Source organism: Heterodontus francisci, chromosome 6 (genome assembly GCF_036365525.1).
Source record: "Heterodontus francisci isolate sHetFra1 chromosome 6, sHetFra1.hap1, whole genome shotgun sequence".
NCBI lineage: Eukaryota > Metazoa > Chordata > Chondrichthyes > Heterodontiformes > Heterodontidae > Heterodontus > Heterodontus francisci.
The window spans coordinates 112364892-112383177 of record NC_090376.1 but is presented as its reverse complement, the minus strand read 5'-3'; the positions used below and the strand labels follow the sequence as shown (position 1 = coordinate 112383177).

At 45.0% G+C, this 18286-nt stretch overlaps 1 protein-coding gene across 1 annotated transcript in view; it reads left to right on the top strand.

Annotated features, from left to right (window-relative positions):
- Window positions 1–6055: 6055 nt before the first annotated feature.
- LOC137371479 (insulin receptor substrate 2-like) overlaps window positions 6056–18286 on the top strand; it is a 66528-nt gene continuing 54297 nt past the window's right edge. Inside the window, exon 1 of the mRNA XM_068034139.1 lies at window positions 6056–9389. Coding sequence (XP_067890240.1) covers window positions 6194–9389 — 3196 coding nt within the window. The 5' untranslated portion in view covers window positions 6056–6193. The remainder of the gene's footprint in view (window positions 9390–18286) is intronic.

Below are 18286 nucleotides of genomic sequence, written 5' to 3'. Positions count from 1 at the left end.
TTCTGCTCCGAGCTGAAAGCCTGGCAGCTGGTAAACAACCTGCAAAGCTTCATGCTTTGCTAAGTAAGCGACGTCAATAACTTTACTCCGACGCCTCACTGCCGATGTGAACCCCGCCCCTTTCTCACATGAGAACAGCAATCTCCTATATTTAGTTCGATGCCGGGGCTGGGCTTGTTTTACTTGATATTTTGTTTAGTCTTAACTATATCAGTATTAAGCAAGTGATCAGGTACAAAAACAACGAAACCCCTGCATAAAATGTGTGCAACAATTAAGTGGTGCATTTTCCTTGTTGCAGAGACGTGTTCCCAAAGGCTCAGCGGGTGACGGAGTTCAGCACAATACAAACTGAACCCAAGAAAACACTGCAGATCCTGATCCTGCTTTAAATGTGGGAAGTGGTGCACGTTAAACCTGCGGCTGGTTTCTGTATGTGTGTGTATATATATATATATATCAAGATCGGTGATAGAGTGGGCAAGTTGTAACTTTGTTACGAGTTTCACTACTAGAGGTTTATTTGGCTGAGATGAAAGTGCACCGCCAGCGTCCTGCTCTGCGCTTGCAGCTATGGTAACGCTATTGATCTTCAGCTCAGCCTGACGCATTGGTAATAAACAAGGAGCTCCCTGTCTCACAATGGTAACGAACTTTAAAGGTAGTTGAGCTCACTGCCAGTCAGTTCTTTCGCAGCACCTTTGCATCTTACGTTCACACAGAATCCCAGAAATAAAATTATAGAGAGGGAAGAAATCTGATTGGTGTTTATATCTCTGGAAACACGTATCCATTTTTACATAAGTACACGATTATTTTGTTCTGTAAAATGAACTATTTATAGAAAGAAAACAAGCCGACATCCCTACAACTAGGCTAATTTTACTTACCTTAAACCCAGGAGGCGGAGGGCAGCAGAAACCCCTGGCTCTGGCGTTTATTGGCGGCTCTCGCTGCCAAACTGCTGCTCCGAACAATGCTGGAAGCCAGTGGCTGCTGGCTGGGCTTTGGGCTTTCGATGGGGACCCCCCCCCCCCCCACCCCCACTCGATGGGCCCCCCCCCCCCCCCACTGCTCTCCTTCCTCTTCCCTCCCTCCAGTCCCTCTCCCTCCCTTTGTCCATCTCCTCTCTCGTCTTCATCTCCTCCATATCCCTCCTCTCCTTCCTCTCTCCTCTTCTTGCCTCTCCTCACTCAATCACCCTCCTCTCCTTACCTCTCTCATTCCTCTCCTCCCTCTCCTCTCTCCCTCCTCACCTCACTTAATCTTCCTCCTCTCCTCCTTCCCTCTCTCCATCTCCCTCTCTTCTCTCTCTCCATCTCCCTCTCTTCCCTCCCTACATTCGTTCATCTCCCCTCTCCCTTCCTCTTCTCTGTCCCTCAATTGCCTCCTCTTCCTCTCATCCCTTCCTTCTCTCTTCCTACTCCCTCCCTCTTCTCTGTCTCTCCACTCCCTCCCTCCCTTTCCTCTATCATCTCTCTCCTCCTCCCCCGCTCCTCCCTCGCCTCTCCTCACTCAATCTCCCTCCTCTCCTCTCTTTCCATCTCTCCTCCTCTCTTCGATCTCCCTCCCCTCTCTTCCCTTCTCACAGAAGAACAAGTTGCAGGAGTACGCCATTTGGCCCCTCAAGTCTTCACCATTCAACAAGATCGTGGCTGATCTGATCTTGGTCTCAATTCCACTTTCTTGCCCATAACCCTTGATTCCCCTAAAATTCAAGAATCTGTCTATCTCAACCTTGAATATATTCAATGATTCAGTCTCCACAGCTCTCTGGGATAGAGAATTCCAAAGACCCATGACCCTCTGAGAGAAGAAATTCCTCCTCATCTCCGTCTTAATCAAAAAACATTCTGAAACTATTCCCCCTAGTTCCAGATGCCCCCACAAGGGGAAACATCCTCTCAGCATCTACCCTGTCAAGCTCCCTCAGAATCTTATATGTTTCAATGAGATCACCTCTCATTCTTCTAAACTCCAATGAGTATAGGCCCAACCTGCTCAAACTTTCCTCAAAATACAACACCTCCATCCCAGGAATCAGCCTAGTGAACCTTCTTTGAACAGCCTCCAATACAAGCATATCCCTTCCTAAATAAGGAGACCAAAACTGCATGCAGTGCTCTAGGTGTGCGCTCACCAACACCTTGTACAGTTGTCGCAAGACTTTCCCACTTTTATACTCCATCTCCTTTGCAATAAAGGCCAGCATTTTCTTCCGAATTACTTGTTGTACCTGCATGCTAACTTTTTGTGTTTCATGTATGAAGACACCCAGATCCTTCTGTACTGCAGCATTCTGTAGTCTCTCCATTTAAATATTTTGCTTTTCTATTTTTCCTACCAAAGTGCATAACATCACATTTTCCCACATTATACTCTACCTACAAAATTTTTGCCCATTCACTTAACCTATCTCCATCTCTTGCAGACTCTTTGTGTCCTCCTCACAACTTGCTTTCCCACCTATGTTTGTATCATTTGTACCCTTCATTCAAGCCATGAATATAAATTGGAAATAGTTGAGGCCTCAGCAGTGATCCCTGTGGCATTCCACTAGTTACAGCTTGCCAACCTGAAAATGATCCATTTTTTAGATTAGATTAGATTAGAGATACAGCACTGAAACAGGCCCTTCGGCCCACCGAGTCTGTGCCGACCATCAACCACCCATTTATACTAATCCTACACTAATCCCATATTCCTACCAAACATCCCCACCTGTCCCTATATTTCCCTACCACCTACCTATACTAGTGACAATTTATAATGGCCAATTTACCTATCAACCTGCAAGTCTTTTGGCTTGTGGGAGGAAACCGGAGCACCCGGAGAAAACCCATGCAGACACAGGGAGAACTTGCAAACTCCACACAGGCAGTACCCAGAATCGAACCCGGGTCCCTGGAGCTGTGAGGCTGCAGTGCTAACCACTGCGCCCCTGTGCCGCCCTGATTATCCTGACATTCTGTTTTCTGTTAGTTGGCCAATCCTCTATCCATGCTAATACGTTATCCCCAACACCATGAGCTCTTATCTTGTGCAGTAATCTTTTATGTGGCACCTTATCAATTGCCTTTTGGAAATCCAAATATACCACATCCACTGCTTCTCCTTTATCCACCCTGCTTGTTACATCCTCAAAGAACTCTAATAAATTTGTCAAACACAATTTCCCTTTCATAAAATGATATTGACTCTGCTTGATTGTATTATGACTTTCTAAATGTCCATTTTTTCCCCTTAATAATGGTTTCCAGTATTTTCCAAATGATAGATGTTAGGCTAATTGACCGATATTTCCTTCTGTCTCTCTCCTTTCTTGAACAGATGTTACATTTGCAGTTTTTCCCAATGTCTGGGACCTTTCCAGAATCTAGAGAATTTTGAAAGGCTACAAACAATGCAACTACTATCTCTGCAACCATTTCTTTTAAGACCCTAGGATACAGGCCATCAGGTCCAGGAAACTTGTCAGTCTTTAGTTCCATTAGTTTGCCTAGTACATTTTCTGTAGTGATAGTGATTGTTTTAAGTTCCTCCCTCATTTTTGGTCCCTGATTTACTATTATTGGGATGCTTTTAGTGTCTTCTGCCATGAAAAGAGATACAAAATATTTGTGTCAACTCTGCCTCCTCCCCACCCACCCTCCTCTCCCTCCCACATATGCCTCCTCTCCCTCCTCTTCAATTACTCCCTCCTCTCCTTCTCTTCTTCATTTTCACTCTTTTCCTTTCTCTTCCTTCCAGCCATCCTCTCCTTACCCATCCTCCCCCTCTCGTTCCCCTCCTCTCCCACCCCTCCATCTGCTCCCTCCCTTCCCTCATCACCCACCTTCCTCACACTCCTCTCTCACCCTCCACACACTCCTCTCTCCCCTTCATCCCCTCCATCCACCTCCATCACTTCTCTCTGATCCCTCCCTCATGTCCCTCCTCTACCTTCCTCTCCCATTCCTCCCCACCTCTCCCTACCTTCTTTTTCTCCCCACCCTCCCTCCTCCACCTTGATTCCCTCCCTCCTCACACTCTTTCCTGACCCAACTCTCCCTCTACCCTCCCTCCTCTCCTCCCTCCCATCCCTCCCTTCCAACCCTTCTCACTCTGTCTTCTGCCTTTCCCCTCTTCCTCCCCTCCTCTCCCCTTCTCTCCCTCCTCCTCTCCCTGCTCTCCCCTCCTAACTCTCTCCTCCCTCATCTCCCCTCCCTACTCATCTCTCTGCCTCTCCTCCCCCACTCCATCCTCTCCACTCCCTCCTTCATCTCCTCCCCTCCCCTCGCCTTCCTCCCTCCTCTCCCTAAACTCCTCTAGCTCCCTTCTCTTTTCCCTGTCCTCTCTCTCCTCCCTCCCTCCTCACCATTCTTCCTCACCCTTTCCCTCCCCTCCCTACATCATGTTCCTATCCTACCCCCCTCTCTCATCCCTCCTCTCTCCCTCCTTTCCCTCTCCGCCCTCCCACCTTTCCCTCCTCCCTCTCAGGTCTCTCATCTGACTCCCTCCTCCCTCCTTCCTCCTCTTCTCGTTCCCTTACTTCTTTCCTCTCTTCCTTCACCCTCTCTTCCTCCCTCCTCTCATCTCACACCCTCCTCTCCACTCCCACCTTACCCTCTCATCCCTCCTCCCCTTTTTCTCCCTCCCTCCCCTCCACTCCCTCCTGCTTCCCCTCCCTCCTCTCGTCTCTCTCCTCTCCCTCCCTCTCTCCTCCTCTAGCTTCCTCCATCCTCTCCCCTCCCTTCTCTCCCTCCTTACCCTCTTATCATTCCCTCTCCCACCCTCTCCTATCCCTCCCTCATCTCCACTCCCCCCTCCCTCCTCTCCTTTCTCTCTGCCACTCTACTCTCCTTCCCTCCTCTCTGCTCTCCTTCCTGCTTCTCGCTCCCTCCTTTCCCTGCCTCCTCTCCTTGCTACTCTGCCCTCCTCTTTTTCCTTCTTATTTTCATTTGTTCCTGGGATGGGAGCATTGCTGGCAAGACCAGCATTTATTGACCATCCCTAATTGACCTTGAGAAGGTGGTGGACAGCCACCTTCTTGAACAGCAGCAGTTCATGTTGTGTAGGTACACCCACAGTGCTGTTTGGGAGTGAGTTCCAGGATCTTGATCCAGCGACTGTGAAGGAATGGCGATCTTTTTCCAAAACAGGATGGTGTGTGGCTTGGAGGGGAGCTTGCAGGTGGTGATGGCCCCATGTGTCTGCTGCCCTTGTTCTTCTAGGTGGTAGAGGTAGTTGCTACGGTGCATCTTGTAGATGGTGCACACAGCTGCTACTGTGTGCTGGTGGTGGAGCGAGTGAATGTTGAAGGTGGTGGATGGGGTGCCAATCAATTGGACTTCTTTGTCCTGGATGGTGTCGCGCTTCTTGAGTGTTATTGGAGCTGTACCCATCCAGGCAAGTGGAGAGTATTCCATCACACTCCTGACTTGTGCCTTGTAGATGGTGGGCAGGCTTTGGGGAGTCAGGAGGTGGGTTAATCGTGGCAGAATTCCCAGCCTGTGACCTGCTTTTGTAGCCACAGTATTTATGTGGCCGGTCCAGTTAAGTTTCTGGTCAATGGTGACTCCCAGGAAGATGATGGTGGGGGATTCGGTGATGGTAATGCAATTGAACATCCCTCCTCCTCCCTCCCTCCGTCCGTCCTCTCCCACCCTCTTCTCCTCTCCCTCCTTCTCTCCTCTCCCTCCGAACATATCTTTTCTCTGCCTCCCTTCTCTCCCTCTCTCCTGTTTCTCCTCTTCCTCCCTCCCATTTCTCCTCACCCTCACCTCCTCTTCCTCTCTCCTCCCCTACCCCCTCTCCCTTTCCTCCCTGCTTCTCCCCCTCCACCATCTCCTTTCCTCTCCCTCCCTTCTCCCCCACTTTTCCTCCCCCTGTCTCCTTTTCTCACTTACCTCTCTCCCCCTCCCTGCCTCGCACCCTTTCCCTTACCCCTCCCCTCTCCTCCGCTCCCACCTTTCCCCCCTCCCCTCCTCCTAACCTCCCTTCCAGTTTCGCCCCGCCCGGCACCTTCTTTGCTTTGCTAAAAGCTGGCGTTTGTGGGGACGTCACATGTTGTTTTGCTCTCCAGCCAGTCAATGTGTGTGTGTGTGTGTTATTTACAGCTCACACTTCCACTCCGGTACCGACAGAGAGAGGAGCAGAAGAACAGAAGCAAATCTATATTATTATTGTTGGAAGATTTTCCCTCTTTTAAAGAATGGCAAGTCCGCCAGTACTAAAAGCGGGGTTTGGAGGATATCTCTGCCCTACTAAGGTGAAGAAATGCGGCTACTTGAAGAAGCAGAAACATGGGCACAAGAGGTTCTTCGTGCTGAGGGAGTGGAGCGGCGACTGCCCGGCCCGGCTCGAGTACTACGAGAACGAGAAGAAGTGGAGGAACAAGTCGGCGGCCAAGAGGGTCATCCCTTTGGAGTGCTGCCTGAATATCAACAAGAGAGCGGACGCCAAACACAAATACCTCATCGCCCTCTACACTAAGGACGAGTACTTCGCGGTGGCGGCAGACAGTGAGCAGGAGCAGGAGAGCTGGTTTAACGCCCTCGCCGACCTGCTTAACCAAGACAAGTTGATGCCCGATGCGTCCCCTCTCTCACTGCAGCGAGAGGAGCTCAGTTATGGTATGCTCACTCCCGCCTCTGCACTTTACAAGGAAGTGTGGCAAGTCAACCTGAAGCCTAAAGGCTTGGGGCAAGCCAAAAACCTCACCGGTTTTTACATGCTGTGCCTTTCCAGTAAGAGCATGGGCTTCGTGAAACTCAATTCCGAGGTCCCCTCTGTCAATCTGCAGCTGATGAATATCAGGAGGTGTGGGCACTCGGAGAATTTCTTCTTCATTGAAGTGGGTAGGTCGGCATCGACTGGTCCTGGGGAGTTGTGGATGCAGGTGGATGACTCGGTGGTGGCTCAGCATATCCATGAAACCATTCTGGAAGCTATGAAAGCAATGAAAGAGTTTTGTGAATTCCGGCCCCGAAGCAAGAGTCAGTCCTCAGGTTCTAATCCCATCACCGTGCCAACCAGAAGGCACCTGAATAACCTGCCCCCCAGTCAGACAGGTCTTCAGAGGCGATCACGGACTGACAGCATCACAGCCCCTTTGCCAGCCAATAAAATCACATCGTGTCGTCTGAGGACAGCCAGCGAAGGTGATAGCTCCATGTGCAGACCAGAATCTGTAACTGGCAGCCCCATCAGCCCCAGTACGGTGAGAACACACTTCAGCCGTTCAAATACTATGTCTAGGAATTCAAGAGTTATCCAGCACAATTCTCTTCACCATAGTCGATCGATGTCTATGCCAATGTCCCATTCCCCGCCATCTGCCACAAGTCCGGTAAGTCTGTCATCCAGTAGTGGGCATGGGTCTGCATCAGACACCATACCTCGACCCTCCAGCGGGAGCGCATCCGTTTCAGGCTCCCCGAGCGATGGTGGGTTTATTTCTTTTGATGAGTACGGTTCTAGTCCTGGGGACTTAAGACATTATGTGGGGAACAGAAGTAACACACCAGAGTCGCTTACTGACACACCACCTGTTCGAGAAGGCAACGAATTGTATGGGTATATGTTAATGGAAAGACATACTAGTGGCCAGTGTAACCACAGCTGTTATCAGACGGCTAGGGGTGAATGCACAGAATTGGAGAAGGGTTACAGGAAAAGAACATACTCCTTAACAACTCCATGCCGACAGAGAGCCACGTCACAGGTTTCTTCAGTTTCATTAGATGAATATACCTTAATGAAAGCTACCTGCATAGGCAGCTCGGGACGTCTGTCATATGCTGCCTCTCCTAAAGTAGCCTACAATCCTTATCCAGAAGATTATTGTGACATTGAAATAGGGTCCCAAAGGAGCTCTGGGTACACAAACCATGGTGATGATGGTTACATGCCAATGATTCCCGGAGTAGCAACTGCACCTAACAAAAGTAATGACTACATGCCAATGAGCCCCAAAAGTATTTCTGCCCCAAAGCAAATAATTAATCCACGGTCGCATTCTCAAGTGAATGTAAATGGATACAAGAACATTTCTCCTACTGAGAGCTGCTCACCTGATGCAAGTGGATACATGAGAATGTTGTGTGGGTCAAAGTTATCAGTAGAAGGTTCTGAGGGAACGTTCACCAATGATGAATATATGAACATGTCTCCTGTTGACTGCTGTGCATCAGTTACTCCTCCAGATTACTTCTTCAACCCTGTAAGTGATGAATTTCCCAAACCCAGCTACTCATTTTACTCATTACCCCGATCTTATAAACCTCAGTGTCAAAAGAATGGAGAAAATGACATCTATGTTCTGATGAATTCACCAGGTAATGTGATTCTCGAGGAGCCAACATCTTGTGTAGTCAGTCATGCTGCCCATTCTCCAGTGAGGCAAAGTCAGACTGACTGTTTTGTGTCTAGAGGAAAAGCTATAAGACCCACCAGATTGTCACTGGACATGCAAAGGGCCAACACATTACCAAGTACAAATGAGCATCCTTTACCACCTGAACCGAAGAGCCCAGGAGAATATATTAATATAGATTTCAGCAACAAATTTGTGTATTCCCCACTGTCTATGTCACTAGAAGGTTCCTTATCTTCCATGGACACTGGTAATGTTCAGAGAAAGTCACCAGTGTCTGATTACATGAACCTTGATCTCAACTCACAGTCACCAAAAAGTGGAATTGTTCCTATTGGTTCCTTTGATGCTGTAGCTGGGTCACCAATGTCATGCTCCAGCAGAAGTCCCCCAGCTGACATTTACCTGAAACATCAGGTTGGAACATCCTGCCTCTCTAACCCTTTAGAAGATGAGACTGATTATACAGAAATGACATTTGGAATCGCCTCAACAGCTCCACTACCAGTTTCACCAAAACATGAAAGTACACAAGTGGTTAGCCCTACTACAGGTGTGAAAAGACTTTCCCTGATTGACCAGATGCCTGGGGTAGAGGTTTTCATGCTTCCGAGTCTGCCACCAGATCCCAATCGGGGTGCTAAAGTAATCCGTGCCGACCCCCAGGGACGAAGGCGACATAGTTCAGAAACATTCTCTTCTACAACAACTGTCACACCTGTTTCACCTTCATTTGCTCACGATCCCAAGAGGCACAGTTCTGCTTCATTTGAAAACGTTTCCCTCAGAAAGAATGACGAAGCTGAAGAGGAACAAGGAAGCCCAATGTGCCGCAAAACCTCCACTGGTTTCCAGAACGGGCTGAACTACATTGCCTTAGATTTAATGGATGACGATTTGACGAGATGTGAGAAAATAGTACGATGTCGATCAACTCCTCAAGCCAAAGGAAGTATTAATGGTACAGATGCAAGCACGTATGCCAGCATAGACTTTGTGTCAAAGAAATTCGACCAAGCTACTGTTGTGGAAGGTTTGTCAACTGTATATTTTTATCTTGTAAGGTTTTTTATTTTCTAAACATTTATCACGGCAGGTTTGAATGTGCTAGTAATCAGGAGGAACCATTTTCTATCTTTATGGACAGGCAGTTTGAATTTGTAAACATTCTCAATGATTTTTGATTATGGATCAGGGATCTTGGAAGGTAGAATTTGGAACTTAGAGCTGTTTGGTTATTCCACAGCATATTACTTAGTTGAATGGATGTCTGTACCTAACCCTCACTCCTCCCCCCAAAAAAGCTGTCTGCACTTTTTATTGCTGAACTGACTAGAAGTGCTTGGTAATTGCAGTTGATACTTGCAAGTGATAGACATAGACTGAGTACTGTGTAGTATGTCAAATAATAAAATGAAGCATCCATGCAAAAGCCTGTCTCGTATTAATCCCTCTCTATTTAGATTTTCAGTATTCAGTTTTACTTTTATTTACAAAAAAATGTTGTAGCATTATATATTGATCATAACAGTCCTTTAAACTTGGATGGTAAATAGTTCTGCTTGTTACAATTACAGAGTGGTGCTTATATCGTGTAAACCGTGTACTTTATCAGACGACAGAGTTCAAAATATAGGAGCATAAAACAAAAATTAGAGATGAAATACTAATTTTGGATTTAGCCAGCCAAAATTCATCCTCACCTGTTTAGAATTTAAGCACAGCCTCAATCGAAGGGAGGGGAAGGCAAGGGGCTCGGGGGATGGTGGTGTGGACGGAGGAGGAAGAAAGTCTTGAGAGATCTGTTTCATCTTGAAATCATTAATAAGAGCAGTCATGGTGATGGAATGTGCAGTAAATGGAAAATGCAAAGATAATAATGCAAAGTATGAACCCCAGCGTAGATTTGTGACTTCTTATGGTTGTAAATATTCACATGATACTCTGTATTTGTCTTCAGGACATGCAGGGTCTGAAGCACAAGTTTAGTAAATGGAAGCAATCAGTTTGTTTCTCATTACAGCATTGATTTTCATTTGCTTTGAGATTTTTGTTTGTGCTGTTTGCTCAAACTGAAACCAAAAGCTGGAATAGCAGGTGTCTTTTTGGGCTTATTTCAATAGGAGGAGGCTATTACATGAGCCGAGCTTCACAGCAGTTGTACATCCGTGTTAGGGAAGAGCTGAAACAGATCCTGGATGCTTGGACACACAATTGTAATAATAAATGAGAAGATAGAGGTACAGCTAGAGGTTCTGAGTGTTTCAACATTGCTATACTGGGATGTTTGACTTTAAAAAAAATCATATCACAGTTCATGCTGCGTTTTGTTGACATGTGTGACTTAAGCAGTATAAGTGATTTAAGAACATAAGATTTGTGAGATTAACTACTTGTGTAAATGTCTCCGACTTCTGCTGAAATCTATGAGCCAGCTACTTTAGTCATTTTGAAGGAAAAACACACAGTCTCCGACAGGCACTTTTTGAAAGCAGTTTCATTTGGTTAAGAATAGTACCATGAGTTCTTCCAATCAGACTGTTCACATCCAGTCCTGTGGAACACTGGTGACATTATTATAACATAAAAACACAAAGTGAAATGTTTTTAGTTTGTTAGTGAACTAGTTGGCGCAGGTATTAGATGAAAAGAAAATTGCTCTCGACAAGCTGAGTCTTGTTCAGCATGATGTCAGTATGTTATTGTAAGATTCCCATAACATATTTAATCAGGAAGTTGTGTTATTTTATATGGTGGTTGAATTGATCTGGGTGTCTGATTAGTCACTGGAGTGATCTGCTGCAAAATTGGATCGGCACCACCCTGACAAAAAGACACCACATTCTGTTCATTCATGCTAAATAGCACGTTTGGATGCCAAAAGGCACTGAAAAATGAAGCTTGTTTGTAACTGGTAGTCTAGCACTAGCTGCCAGCCTGTCTGTGATTTATTTACTTTATTAGCTGCTTTTGCTAGGGGCAACAGGAAAGCTGCTCATTTCTGTACATGGCACTAGTTGGCGTGTTTTTCCAAAGTCGTTGAAATGTACACAATAAGAAATTGCCTCATTTTAGGGAGCTGAATATGAGAAAAAGATTGTAGTACAGACATTGATGGATTGGAGTCTGAGCCATTTTCTGTAGCTAAGGCTCTTTTGTTGGTCTGTTAATCTGCTAAGAACAAAATGTACAAAGCACATGAAGTGTGTGCAGAAGTTCCAGGGCAGAGTGTTTAATAATTTGTTTACCAAAGATTCCTGAAAGTATTAGTAAAGTACCAAAGATGGAAGATGGTAACCGGATGAGTACTCTGAAGAAAATTTCACTCTACTTTATTTAGCACCATCATTTTTAAAGGGAGAATGAAATCACCACCCCCCAAAAACAAATAGTAATGTCACAAAGGTTTAAAGGAAGCTCGTCTGACTCCAGCCTCTCATACATCCCCCTTCCCCCCACCTTTGCCTTCAGCTGCCATATTCTGCAATTCCATCCCTACACCTCTCCTCTTTTAAGAGCTTCTTTAAAATGCATCTTTGATGAAGCTTTGACCACCTCTCCTAAAAGCACCTTTGGCTCAAAATTCATTCTTTGACTCTACTTCTGTAAAGCACCTCGGGACTTCTCCTATGTTAAAAGCATTATATAAAACCAGTTGTTGTTGAAAGGAATGTTTTAACTCTTTAATTTTCAATACTTTTGAAGATTCAATTTTGATTTAATACTGTTTGTTGACCTTATTGTGTTTAGAAAATAGATTGCAGAAAGTATTCATTTATGGTCTAAAAACACTTTTTTTATATGAAGGCCAGAATTTTACAGCCCCCAAATGAGTGGGCTGGTGGCAGGCGGTGGTGTAAAATTGAATGGGAGGTTGGGGGGGGTGGGGGGGGGGGGTGGCGTTGCCGACCTCTTCCTGCCTCCGCTGCAATTTTACGTGGGGCGACAGTGGCGAGAAACGGCCCGCCCACCCCAGGCCAATCAAGGCCCTTAAGTGGCCAATTAATTGGCACTTAAGGGCCTCCTCTCGCCACCGTGGATATTTTACCCTCAGAGGCTGGATGGTAAAAGCCTCAAGAACCCTGCCTGGCTGGAGGAGTGCCCTCATGATCGGGCACCTTGTGCCCCACAGAGGGCCACCACCGTAGCCCTAACCACCACCACTGCACAAAACTCCTCCCCCCACCCCCTAACCAACCCTCCTTGCTTCGCTGGAGTCTGGCCAATTGTCCCCAGCGAGGCCTTAAAAACTTATCTGTCTTCCTTGCTTGCGATGGCTGGGTGTAGTCTCAGCAGTAGTCACCACTCCCAGTGGTGCTGCTGGGACTAAGAGCTGTCGGCACACACAGGCGTGGAGCTTGTTCTGAAAAAGGACAGTTAAAAGTTCCAGGTGGACAACATAAGCTGGTAGTTGCCTGGATGGAACCTAAACCCGAGCACCAACTGCAGCGTCACTTAGGAATTCTTATACCAAACAAGACCATTAATTTTGCCCGCCCAGGGCATCCAAAAGCATATACTGAGCAGATTCTCAGAGGGTCCATCCACACTGAAGGTCTAAAGAGTCTGTCCCTGAACGCATTAAAATCCCATAGCTCAGCTCAGTTACATATAAAAAAGGCTGGCCTGTGGAAGAGAGTGAAAAAAGGCTGGCATCGTCAGAAGGTCAAATACAATGCACACAAAGGCCTGTACCTAACTAACCCAACATGAAAACCTTAGAAATAATATATATTTCCATATAACAATTATGTAATTCTGTGATTAGAGATAAAATAATTTATCTATTTTCTTCAGACACAAACAACCTAGTCTGAACTTCCTCCTAATGAGGCCCCTAGTATTTGATGTTGAAAAATCTTCAGGTTCTTGGACCCCATGATCCACAAAGGAATCAGTATCATCAATCCTCTGTATATAGCAGCTACTGAGTAAGTTAAAGTTACTGCTCTTTTCCAGTCCACTCAGCAACTCCCCTTTTAATAGTGTCGGTTCACTGAATTAAGAAGTTTTCCCAGCCCTTTGTGCATTTTGCTGCTGCTTCAGAATTGTGAGCTTCCCCTGGTAGTTCAGTCAGGATTCACACCGGGCGATCTGGTACTGAGATGGACAGAAGGAGCACTGCACTTGGTCGTTGCGCCCCCAAGGCTGGAAATGGTAGCCAGCGTTCCTACTTCTGAACATTATCCAGTTAGCCCACTGCTGGAAAAGTGCCAGTATGTGGATGTCAGGTGAGGACAGGATCAAGGCTAGCTGTGCGATATTCTCAAAGAAATTCCCCATGCACGCTCCGTCCAGGCTCCACAGGAAGAACAGCTTCCTGGCTGTGGTACTGAGTGTCTTTTGATACTGTCCTTTAGCACAAGGAGAGCAGCAAAAATGTGCAACTGGAGCCATTCAAATCACTGCTATCAACCAGCCAATTTGAGGGAGAAAAAGGAATGGAAATTGTTGTGGCAAACTTTTAGTTGAGGAAGAAGAGCAGCAAGTGACATATAATCTCTTGAAACATTATTATGTCATCTCTTTATGTGCTCCCAAACAATTGGGAAAAAAAGCTTTTATATGAAACTTGTATACTTTTTTGTATACTTTTTGTGTACTTTTCTTGTATACTTTTTTGCACAGTGGTGTAGTGGCTAGCACTGCAACCTCACAGCTCCAGCGTCCCAGGTTCGGTTCTGGGTACTGCCTGTGTGGAGTTTGCAAGTTCTCCCTGTGACCGCGTGGGTTTCCTCTGGGTGCTCCGGTTTCCTCCCACATGCCAAAGACTTGCGGGTTGATAGGTAAATTGGCCATTGTAAAAATTGCACCTAGTGTAGGTAGGTGGTAGGAGAATTGAGGGAAGGTGGGGATGTGAGAGGGAAAAATGGGATTGATGTAGGATTAGTATAAATGGGTGGTTGATGGTCAGCATGGACTCGTTGGGCCGAAGGGCCTGTTTCGGTGCTGTGTCTCTCTCTGACTCTATGACGCTAAGGAACGGACTTATATGTAATATAATGCCTTTCACATCGTGGGATGTGCCAAAGTGTTTCACTACCAATGAATTACTATACAACAATGATGGTATGAAAAGAATGGAGTACCAAATGATTAAATATAATTTTTATAGCCAATGATCAAGGAGTCACTCTGTAATTCGCGACTAGCATTTGTGAGCTGTTGTGCCTTCAGTCACTTAAAAATATATCAGTACTTCAACAGGGCTCATCCTCAATGATTCAGCTCATTGCACAACAACACAGAGTGAAGAGAGAATGCAGGTTGAATTTCCCACTCAGCTAAATTTGTGATCTCTGCTGCATTAATGTTAATGTGCTGAACGCTTTCCATTGTTGGGAGGTGGACCAGTTAGTCAATGCTGCTCTTGTGAGCCTACTGGTTGCTGTTTATCAGCAGCCCTGGGAGCAGGTCATCTGCTTGTCTGTATGGCCTGGCCAGGCCAAAGGAAAGAAGGAAGTAAATAATTGACGAGGGGGAAACATTTATCTTTCTTGTGGGTACGAACTGAATGTGCCTATTCTCTAAATGTGTTTCATGAAAATGGAAAAACAACTTACATTCCTACACTGTGACTTACCATCCAGTCACTTTCATCACTGCTGATAAAATTTGTAATTTACGTGTGTGTGTGTGTGAGATTTCAGTTTCTATTTGTGAAGACAGCTGCACAGACTACATTAAACACTAAGTGATCTAACCTGAAGAATACTAGCTAAAGCGTAAATGGAGCTCTGCCCACTCACTCTGCTGTCCACTCATTGTCCATTTCCTGCAGTCATTAATAATTTGAACGTCTGCCCATTTAGTTGGATCTTTGGATAGTTTTAATTTGGTGGTATTGTGCACTTTCATTCAAAACTTATGTTGACAATAAAGGGTTAAAACTGATATATCATTCTGGGAGACCATTACCAATCTTGAGTCCCTGTGAGTCGACGTTCTGAATACCGTGATGTATCTAATAGCTTGTCTTGATTTCAATTACTTTAGTAGCTAATTGCATGGACAGTATTAACTAATTGGTGCAAAAATTACTAATTGGAATTCTTTTACCTCTGGCGTTTTTCTGATGGAAATTAATTTTGTCTTTTAATTTAGGTCATTAGTGTGATATTATGAATAGGTTGCAGTTAGTATCAGCAGAGTTCCTTGATAAATAGTTACTAATGAGGTAGCTCTAAAAATAGCTTACTAAGAAGCTTCACTCTTAATGAGACATTGTCCTAGTTTAACTATTGAACTCCAACGTGGCTCTGATCGGTTTACTAACATCTTTAACCTGCTCTTCTCCCTACTTTCCAGTGAGGGCCAGCATCTGTTAATCTGTTCCTGTAGAACAGGATGGTGCTGGTAACAATAAGCCTTGGTTTACTCTGTCCATTAAACATCAAAGGCATAAGGCACAGGGAGTAGGAAAAAGCTAATGCTGCATTGATGATCCTCATTATGGATATCACAAGTCTCAGGCGTAGTGGAAAATGTGCTTCTTGAAAATTTCAGGACTTGTTTCCATATATGCAGTCTGCTGAGGGAGAGAACCAGATTGGCTGTAGTCTGGAAGGAAAACACCATTATGTGGTGAGTTGTTGTTGTATGGCATCTGACTGAAGAGCTGTATTACGATGAGTCACTCAAAGCAATGTTTTTTCACAATTATTTTTTTAATTCATTATATTCTGTGGCTGCTGTTTCAGTCATCCCTTGGGTTTGTGTGTAATTGCAATAACACATAATTCAAAGCAAAAGCTACCAGAATTTAACACAAACCTGATGGAAGCAGAAGTAAATAAAAAGGGTTTACCAAAAATATTAAGATGCTGAACCTGCAGTGTATTTCCAGCATTGTGTTTTTTTACTTTTACTTTTTAAACATCTGTTATATATTTCCTCAGATATATAATTCATTATATCAGGAGGCCACCATTAATTGGAACTTGCTCTCTCAAAAGTTCTGTGTGTACCTTAAAATGCTCATGTGTTTTGCGGGTGTTTTTATTTAAAAGCTGCAGTTGGTTTCATGTCTGTAACTCGCTGTGGGCTGTGATTAAAATACTTTACACAAACAAGTGAGTCAGCTGCTTGCCAGTTGTCAGGTACTCTGTTTCCTGACTGGAATGCAGACTGTTCGTCCAAAGGTTGAGCTGCTCACTTGTTTTTTGACCTACAGAGTTAGGCAATGGATGTTTTTGAAATGAGAAGGTTATCATTCTGGAGGTTAGAGTAAGGTTTTGGTCAGCGCACGATGTCCCATAAATATCACAGCTGTAGTTTGAACATTCCTGTTAAAGCAGATGAAGGGATGGCTTGGTTGAATGTTTTCTTTTCCCATCAATGGAATGGTTTACTTGATTCATCCTAAGATTGTAATTTAACTTAAAAGGATAAAGGGGATTTCTCTTCTGGCAAATTATTGCTGCTGTGATCCCTTTAAAATAAAGTCTGAATTAATGGAGCATTTCTGCATTAAATATTTTTAACATGATAAAAGGACTACTGAGAATACTTTCAAAATGAAGCATTGCTATCATACACATTTCCAATTGTATGTTCTGATCAGCCTAAATTCTATAATATGATTTATGTAGTTGTACAATCAAAATGTTTCTTTTTCACTACTCCAGAGAGCTTTGTACACAATCTAGACTGAAGCTCCAATGCAGCATTGAGGGAATGCTACACTTGCTATCTCTTAGATGAGATGTTAAACCACCAGTTTTGCACTGCTGCTAAAGGTGACTTTAATCATCAATGTATCACTATTTTGGAAGTGTGTGTGCTGTCTGTTCAGATGCAGCACTGTAGCTTAAAAGCCCAAATGCCAAGTCCATGGCACCACAGTTGGTTCAGCTACACGGGGGCACAAAGAAGACTGGAAGAGCAATAGTGATAGGAGATTTGATAAGGGAATAGACAGGTGTTTCTGTGGCTGCAGATGTGAATCCAGGATGGTGTGTTGTCTCCCTGGTGGCAGGGTCAAGGATGTCACTGAACGGCTACAGAGCACCCTGAGGAGGGAGGGTGAACGGCAGCAGTCGTGGTCCACATTGGTGCCAGTGACATAGGCAAAAAGGGGGATGTGGTCGTGCAGTCAGAATTTGGGGAGCTTGGTATGAAATTCGCAAATAGGACCTCCAAAAGTAGGAATCTCTGGACTACTTCCAATACCACACACGAGTGAGTATAAAAATAGGTGGATAAAGCAGATGAATGCATGGCTGGACAGCTGGTGCAGGAGGAAGGGCTTCAGATTTCTGGGATACTGGGACCAGCTCTGGGGGAGATGGAACCTATACAGGCCAGACGGGTTGCACCTAAATAGAGCCAGGACCAATTTCCTTGCGGGGCAATTTGTTCGTGCTATTGGGGAGGGTTTAAACTAACTTGGCAGGGTTGTGGGAACCAGAAGGTAATATCAGAGAGGAATTACCAAGGTGCACAGAATACTGGAAAAGACAGATAGCACTAGAGTAGGAATTAGTAAATTATTAAGTGGGTTCAGAGTAAGGGATAAATAAAGTCTAAATTAGGGTTAATAAAAGCAAAATACTGCAGATGCTGGAAATCGGAAATAAAAACAGAAAATGCTGGAAATGCTCAACAAGTCAGGCAGCATCTGTGGAGAGAGAAGCAGAGTTAACGTTTTAAGTCTGTGCCCTTTTCAACTCCCCAGATTCTGATGAAAGATCACAGACCTAAAACATTAACTCTGTTTCTCTCTCCACAGATGCTGCCTGATCAGCTGAGTATTTCCAACATTTTCTGTTTTTATTCTAAATTAGGGTTACTGTGCATGTATGTGAATGTGGTAAATAAGAGTGGTGAGTTGCAGGCTCAGATTGCCATGTAGAAATATGATGTTGTGGTGATAGCAGAAGACCTGGCTCAAAGTAGGGCAGGTCTGGGTATTAAATATTCCTGGATACA